This window comes from Pygocentrus nattereri, chromosome 20 (assembly GCF_015220715.1).
Source record: "Pygocentrus nattereri isolate fPygNat1 chromosome 20, fPygNat1.pri, whole genome shotgun sequence".
In the NCBI taxonomy this organism is placed as follows: domain Eukaryota; kingdom Metazoa; phylum Chordata; class Actinopteri; order Characiformes; family Serrasalmidae; genus Pygocentrus; species Pygocentrus nattereri.
Genome location: NC_051230.1, coordinates 26,819,051 through 26,827,607, shown reverse-complemented (window position 1 = coordinate 26,827,607; position 8,557 = coordinate 26,819,051). Strand labels below are relative to the sequence as shown.

General features: G+C 38.7%; 2 protein-coding genes across 2 annotated transcripts; both read right to left on the bottom strand.

The window, feature by feature from the left end:
• Positions 1-1,927: 1,927 nt before the first annotated feature.
• LOC108411815 (histone H2B-like) lies at positions 1,928-2,782 on the bottom strand. Its single transcript, XM_037531813.1, has one exon. The coding sequence runs from the start codon at positions 2,680-2,682 to the stop codon at positions 2,308-2,310; it is 375 nt and encodes a 124-aa protein (XP_037387710.1). The 5' UTR covers positions 2,683-2,782; the 3' UTR covers positions 1,928-2,307.
• A 3,485-nt stretch (positions 2,783-6,267) lies between these two features.
• On the bottom strand, positions 6,268-8,523 carry LOC119261848 (serine/arginine-rich splicing factor RS2Z32-like). Its single transcript, XM_037531810.1, has 2 exons — positions 8,484-8,523; positions 6,268-8,081 (listed from the first exon to the last, which is right to left on the bottom strand). Exon 2 carries the CDS (start codon positions 7,803-7,805, stop codon positions 7,035-7,037), a length of 771 nt encoding a protein of 256 aa, XP_037387707.1. The 5' UTR covers positions 7,806-8,081; positions 8,484-8,523; the 3' UTR covers positions 6,268-7,034.
• Between the last annotated feature and the right edge of the window lie 34 nt (positions 8,524-8,557).

The window sequence follows — 8,557 nt, the reverse complement described above, 5'->3', positions numbered from 1 at the left end:
GCCTGATGAATATAGATTATAAAATCTTGGCTAAAGTGATAGTAAACAGAATGTCTGGGGTCATGAATGAAGTCATTGAGGTCGGGCAGACCTGTGCAGTAAAAGGGAGATACATGTGGGATAATCTGTGTGCGATTAGAGACATAATCACGACCAAGACTTGATCAGGACTTTTATATAGTTGGACTAGATCAGAAAAAGGCCTTTGATTTCCTCTCTAGAGATTATTTATGGACTGTTTTAAGACATTATGGTTTCCCGGAGAAGTTCATTAATATGATCAAGCTGTTATATAAAGAGTCAAAAGTCCAGATTAACGTAAACGGGATTTTAACCAAGGATTTTAAAATTGACAGAGGAGTGAAGCAGGGGTGTCCGCTAAGCTCCGCTCTGTATGTGATTGCTCTCAGTCCCCTGCTGCATAGAATCAAATGCGATCCCAGGCTGCAGGGAGTCCAACTCTCAACCACAGAGCCACTGAAAACCTCTGCGTACGCAGATGACGTCACAGTTTTTGTTAGAAGTCAAGTGGAGTTAGACGTCATCAGAGAGTATTTTAACACTTATGAGGCGGTAGCCGGGGCGCGGTTAAATACCAGCAAGAGTGAGGCCGTGTGGATAGGAGAGGGAGATCCAGCCACGATAAACTTGCCCATTAAAGAAGAGATTAAAATCCTGGGACTCGCGATATTAAACGGGAAGTGTAGCAACACAAATTGGGAGAAAAAAGAACAGGAAATTCAGACTGAGTTAGGAAAATGGAAAGTCTCAAATTACAAGAGCAGAATTCACGTGATTAAGACGTTTATTCTGTCTAAACTGTTGTTTTTAGCTACTATTTTTCCTCCAGATGAAAAGTGTGTGATGAGATTAAATAAAATGTGTGTTCGTTTTATTTGGGGAAGAAACAGGGAAGTGACGGAGCGGGAGGTTTTATATAAACCCCGGGAGAAAGGAGGCCTCAGTGCGGTGGAGCTGGGGAGAAAATTAAAAATGTAGCTCAGGCTATGAGCAGAAACTCAGAGTGGATAGGGAATAAAACTTCTTGGGAGAAAAAAAGGCAGGGCGAGACAAAACATCCCGTCTTTCAAATTAGTTTATAGTGATTTTATATCAAAATATGAACAATTAAATATTGATTGGAGGAATTCCCCAAATAAATCGATCTATAAGCTCATACAGGACAGAGATTATGGAGAAATGTTCCATTATAAGTATTTAACTCCCACCGAAGGACGAGCTTGTGTGAAAAACATCTCATCCACATTCCTCTCTGAGAACATCAGAGATGTGATGTGGCTGGTGACCGTTGGCCGGCTACCCGTCAGATGTGTAGTGAAATGGAGCTGTTACGTCACAACTGAAACGTGTCTGATGACTGACTGTAGTGAAGACGAGACGATTGAGCATCTTTTCATTCACTGTCCGAGAACAACAGACACCTGGAGGAAATTACGGTATATTGGGCTGAAGTTGGACATTAATGTTAAAAGTGTAATGTTCGGGATTTTTAATGAAACTTTTTCCAAAAGTGTGTTAGAATTTTATTAGTTCATTGTTTGTGTTGTTAATTGTAAGATCTGGAAGACGTGCTGTAAAATGGTTATAGTGCGAAATACCTGCAGAAACTGTTTATAAACAAATACTGTGTGAGATCAAAAGACTGCGGACAATAGACACACGAGGAAAGGGAAAGTTCTCCTAGACTCTGCTGGATTTTTAATCAGTGCTGGATGTTTCTAATGTATATAATACTGTAGAAATGTTGATGAATGTGAATTGTGTTTTGTATCTGAAAATGTGTTTGTATTGAAATAATATTCCTTAATAAAAAAAAAAGAAAGAAAAATCAACACTTTTACTCTTTGTTGGGCAAAGAGGGGGCCACACCTGGCTCCTCCTTGCCCTCCCATACATTTCAAACTTTGATTTGCACGGTTTCTCCTAACACCCCAATTTTAGATCACTTACTGGAATATTAAGAGATTAAGAGATTAAAAGATTTAGGCAGCTTACAGCCTTAAAAACTAGCAGCAGAACTTATTAGGATGTATTTTTATATTTCAAACATGTGCACGTACGTAAATATGGATGCGTACAAGTTATATTAGTGACGCAGCATTACTCAGAGTAACTACAAGCAGACAATTTCAAACAAATGCACGGGAACACGAACACATCAGAAAGCTGCAGAACTTTCGTCGAACGATTATCTTGCTTTACATAAACACAAAAAAAGGCTCTTTATATGAAACCGTGGGTGGCTCTTAAAAGAGCCGTTGGGGTTGAGAAAGTCTTCTCTACTTTCTACTTAGAGCTGGTGTACTTGGTGACGGCCTTGGTGCCCTCGGACACGGCGTGCTTGGCCAACTCGCCGGGAAGAAGCAGACGCACGGCGGTCTGGATCTCCCTGGAAGTGATGGTGGAGCGCTTGTTGTAATGAGCCAAACGGGACGACTCACCGGCGATGCGCTCGAAGATGTCGTTGACGAACGAGTTCATGATGCCCATCGCCTTGGAGGAGATACCGGTGTCGGGGTGGACCTGCTTCAGCACCTTGTACACGTAGATAGCGTAGCTCTCCTTCCTGGTCTTTCTGCGCTTCTTGCCTCCTTTGCCGGCCGTCTTGGTCACGGCTTTCTTGGATCCCTTCTTCGGGGCGGACTTTGCTGGCTCAGGCATCGCTCTTCTCTTCGAGTACGACTGAAGAATGAGGAGGAGCCGCGCGCAGCCGCTTATTTAGACTCCGACATTCAAAGTAGGAGAAGCCCCGCCCCTCGGAACGCTGTCAAACGATGATTGGACAATAATCAAGGACTCGCTTGCCCAACCCCTCCTCTTCCTCCTCCTCCTCCTCACAGCTAAAGACTTCCCTTTGTTAACATTCCCGCGCATTTTTAGCGTTTTCAGTTGTTTTCTCTACAATACTTTCATCCCAATCACGCTTGTTTTACATATAATTTTTTTTCTTCTGATTTCATCAACACATATATACGCCCATCAACACATGAAAGAGCATGACAAAACTACACAAAATTTTAAAGACTTTCTGGGACCGTCAGGCTAGTTTGAATATTCTGTCCAACTCCCTCTCCAGTTATTTTGGTATTAGACCAGTCACTCGGTTATCATATATTAAAAGTCAAAAAGATTATAACTTATAAATATTAATAAATAAAAAGGGGTATAACAGCTCTTTTGGTGGGTATATGGGTGGCTCTTAGAAGAGCCGTTGGGTTTAGAGCTGGTCGAGTCGAGCGTTTAGCCGCCGAAGCCGTACAGGGTGCGTCCCTGGCGCTTCAAGGCGTAAACCACATCCATAGCGGTGACGGTCTTTCTCTTGGCGTGCTCGGTGTAAGTGACGGCATCCCTGATCACGTTCTCCAGGAATACTTTAAGCACACCGCGGGTTTCCTCATAGATCAGACCAGAAATACGCTTGACGCCGCCACGGCGAGCCAAACGGCGGATAGCCGGCTTGGTGATGCCCTGGATGTTGTCGCGAAGAACTTTGCGATGACGCTTTGCGCCTCCTTTCCCAAGCCCTTTTCCTCCCTTACTTTTTTTTTTTTTTTTAAAGAAACTTTATTTTAACAAAAATATAACAGTTTACAATTAACAAACAAACATCATCATTAAATACAAAACATCAAACAGTTACAGACTTTATATTTTAAAAAGTCAGAAAGTCCCATTTCTTACCTTCTTGTTTTTTTGTATCAATAGTCCTTCTTCTTTTCAGTTCCCGTATAATGTGACTAAAAACAACATCACTGGACACAAAAGCTTGATCAATCGTCATTCTCGTTCTTGTTTTCCACAATTGACTTTTTACAATGCAAATGATGAGCCATAATAATTCCTTTTGTTGTTTTGGGAGAGAGTTTCCAAATAATCCATATGCTATTGTCTTCATATTCATTTGTATATTTATATTTAAGCTTTGTAATTTATTCCATGTTTCTTTAGATCTATAACAATCAAATAAAAAGTGTTCTAAAGTTTCTTCAGCGTCGCAGTTTGGCATGGGGCATTTTATAGTCTTTACATAGCAGCTCCACCTGACCACAGTTCTCACGGGTAGTCTCCTAACAGAGATTAGCCACGATACATCTCTCAGATTCCCTGATAGAAGTTTATTATTAATGTTATCGCATGCATCTTTATATTCATTTGGTTGTAAATCTTTGTAAATAATCATATTACCATAAATAGAGTTACATATTAGTTTATATATTTCTTTACTATGATCATTTATCCAGTTTATATTGAGATGTTTATGTTTTGCAATAAAATCTGAATACAGTAATTTGAAATATGGGAAATTGGATCTGTGGCATCCTCTTTTTTCTTTCCAGTTTGTTAATTTTCCTACCCAGGCTGCTTGTCTGTGAATGCCCCCTGCAATAATTTTGCAGGCTGCAATTTTAGTTTTGATTGCTAGGTCTATTGCTCCTAAACCTCCGAGCTCAGTGCTTTTAAACAAAATATTTCTTTTGGTCACTTCTCTTGTGGTGTTCCATATAAAATTACAACAAATTTTATTTAGTTTTTTCGTCCATTTATCTGTAGGAGGAATTATAGAAGCTAAAAACATTATTTTAGATATTATATACGTTTTAGTGACATTTATTCGGGTTTGGTAGCTAAAATTATGATTTTTAAACTTACCTATTTCATCTTTTATTTCTTTTTCCTTTTGTTCCCAGTTAAAATCGACACATCCTTTATTATTCAAAAATATTCCTAAGACTTTCATATTTTCTTTTTCTAAAACATTAACTGGGAATTTTTTTCTTTCATCTCCAATCCAGACACACTCTGATTTCTCTAGATTTAATTGTGCTCCAGACACTTGTTCATATTCTTTAAAATGATTTCTTATTATGTCAAGTTCGATTTGTGATTTAATAAATACAGTAACATCATCTGCGTACGCTATTATAATTATGTTTTTATCTCCAATATTAACTCCTTTTAATCTCGAGTCTTGTTTTATTTTTAGAATCAAAGGGTTAATGGCTAAGATGTAAAGAGCTGCACTAAGAGGACATCCCTGTTTCACTCCTCTACAGATTTTAAACTCGTCTGTCAAACTCCCATTGACATTAACTTGCACCTTGGAGTCGGAGTATAAACATTTGATCATATTAATAAAATCTAAAGGGAAACCATACATTTCCAGAACTGCCCATAAATATTCTCTCGACACATAATCAAAAGCTTTTCTTTGATCCAGAGCTACAACATAAAAGGACTGTTTGTTTTTATCACACACAAGTTCTCTTAAAGTGCTCAAATTGTCCCACATCCGTCTTCCTTTAACGGAGCACGTCTGTTCTTCTGTGATGACGTCATCCAGAACCTCATGTAGTCTGTTCATAATGATTTTAGCAAAGATTTTATAGTCCAAGTTCATCAAAGTCAGATGCCTCCAGTTATTAATGTCCCTTTTATCCCCTTTTTTATACAGCAGTGAGAGCACACCTTCATAAAAACTGTTGTACATAAAACCCTGTTCAACTCCCTCATTATACACCCGTGTTAATAAATTGCTCAAATCACACATATTTTTACTATAAAATTCTGCTGGAAGGCCGTCTTTACCTGGACATTTCTTAAGATTTAATTGTTTTATTGCTTCAGTGACTTCTTTTTCTAAAATTTTATCACCTAAGTATTCCAAATTATTATTATTAAATTGAAAGTTTAAGAATTTGTTCATCGTATTTTTGTCTATTTTAATTTCTTTATACATTCCTTCACACAAGGTTCTGATCACATTTCTCATCTCTTTTGGATCAGCTATAACGTCACCATTAGTATTAAATATTTCCTGGATGTAAGAATTTTCTTTTCTTGATTTGTACAAAGACATAATTTTTTCATTGTTCTGGATTTCTTCAGAATTAGCTCCAGCTAAAACCTGAATATTATTATATATATTTTTATTCATTAAATCAATATTTTCTTTAAAATGTGCCAATTCGTTATTTTCAGATTCAGTTCTTATCTTTTTGCATTTTAAATCAATATATTGTCTTATCATAGAATCATATCTTTTATTATTGTCTGAATTAATTTTCCGAGATTTTACTTTTAAGAATTCTTTAATTTGTATTTTAAAGATTTCCCATAATTCTCTATTATTTCGGGCGAAAATTCCAAGAGATTTTATTCTATTAATTTCAGATTTTAACTCTAATAATACATAGTTATAATTTAATATATTTATATTTAATTTCCAATAATTATTTTTAATTTCACCCTTCAGATTAAGTTTACATATTACAGTCAAATGATCAGAATTTAGTAGCATTTTAGTTTCATATGAGCACACTTCAATTTCAGTGTTTATGTAAATTCTGTCGATACGACTGTTACATGTAGAACTAAACCTTGTAAAATCTATTTTATTAGGGTAAAGAATTCGAAAAGTATCATTAAAATTTTGTTCGTGCATCATGGATTTTAGAAAGACGCCTTCCCGGCGTATTTCACACGGTTTATTAGTAAGTCTATCGTTCTGGTCTGTAACTGTATTAAAATCTCCACATACAATAACACAAAAACCTACACATAACAGCACTTTAAGTTCTTTAAAAAGCTGCATTTTCCTCACTCTATCTTGAGCTGTATATATATTAATAATTCTAATTTTTTTATTTTTATAAAAACAGTCCACATAAATCAATCTTCCTGGGATTAATTCCCTATAATTTGTAACTTTAAACAGTTTGTTATAAAATAAAACACCTAAACCATCAGCCTTACAGTCTCCAATAGAGAAAAAAGAGTCCCCTCTATTCCATCTATTCTTAACATCCTCTATGTCTCTGTGTGTTGATAACCTTGTTTCTTGTATACACAACACCTCTAATTTTTCATGACTTAATATATTCAATTTACTTTCTCTATTAATCTTCGATTGTATTCCTCTGACATTACAGGTAGCGATGTTAAGGAGGACAGAGGTCATACAGATTTAAAGTCATCTCTCTCTTTTTCCATTTCTGTCATTTTCATATCTGTGCTCATTCTCTCATCTTTTTTATCGCGCTTGTTCCCGAGGACAAGGCCTTTTTCTTCCTTTTCATTTTAGCAGGCTGTTGTATTGGGGGATTGTCTACTGGATCAATGTTATTGTGGGTAGTTTGAATACCTTCACCTGCAACCGTCCGCGGTGGAGTGGAGGTGACCTGGGTCACTGCAGATGCCGGTTGTATTGCCGTAGCTGCTTCCGTTCCACCTGTTCTCTCAGACCGAGGATCAGGCAGGGCTAAGAAATCTTCTTCCGTGATATCAGACTCTGGGCTGGAGCCAGTGCTGCTGCTGCTGCTGCTGCTGGCGGTGGTATCACTGCTAGATGTGGAAGTGGTCTCCTCCTCCTCCTGCTCATTGTTCAGGTGGGCTTGATCCTCAGCATATCTAATGATCATACTTTGCTGTTTTCCAAGGTTTTGTGCTGAGACGACTTCTGCTGCACCGCTCTCGGTTTGGATGTCAGTGGGCTCTACGTTGGGCTGCTGTACGCTGTTTGGGTACTTTACATTTCGTGCTTTATTGCTGTAGGACTCCGGGCACTTGAAGTAGGAGTGGCCTTTCTGGTTGCACAAGCTGCACAATTCTGTATTCATGCACTCCTTTCCTTTGTGTCCCAACTCCCCGCACTTCCAGCACTTGACAGCTTGACATTCCTTCACCTGATGTTCCAAAGAGCCACACACATAGCAGCGCTGTACTTGTCCCTGGTAGGTAATCCTGCCGTTATAAGGACCCATACTGATAGAGTTTGGAATCTGCATCAGGTTCCCATCGGTGGCTTTCCTGAGCTTAACCTTATAACGGCGAACCCCATACCAGATGCCGAATTGATCTACTGGTTTATGTACTGGCTGCAAAATCTCACAAAAGCGGAGCAGATATTGTTCTATATCTGCATCTGCAACGCGCCCAGTCCAGAACTTTACAAACACAAAGCGCACATCTTGTGGAGCGGAGGAGTCTATCTCCCAACCTTTCCAGAAGCCATTTTCAGCTGAAGCACTGAAGATTTGACAAAATCGCTGAAGACCACGTTCCTGAAGAAAAATCAGTTCAAAATCTTTCTGACTGGGTAAGGCAATAAAAGAATAAATGTCAGCAGCAGTTATCCATTGGCTTTGTAGTAGCTGAGCTCCAACTTCAGACCGATTTGGAGCTTCACCTTCGCCCACAAACCTTAGCTTGACCCAGTGCCTCCCCACCAAAGGTGGAGAGGCGCCTTGGGGGCACATGCGTAATTTCTTTTTTAAGTTGTTAAATTACTCGAGATACTTCAAATTGAGCAAGAGGACAAACGAAAACAAACTTCCGGGCCACAAAATACTGGACTGAGTAATTGGTGTTTCAACTGTTCAACAAAAGAGACCTTTCCCGCCTTTTCCTCGTCCAGACATTCTGCGTAGGTTTTCTGGTGATAGTCACAACAAAACCTCCCTTACCTCGGCCAGACATCTTCTCGAGATCTTCAGTCAGTCAACGAACACGAATGAAGAGCTGCAGCTCCGTACACGCC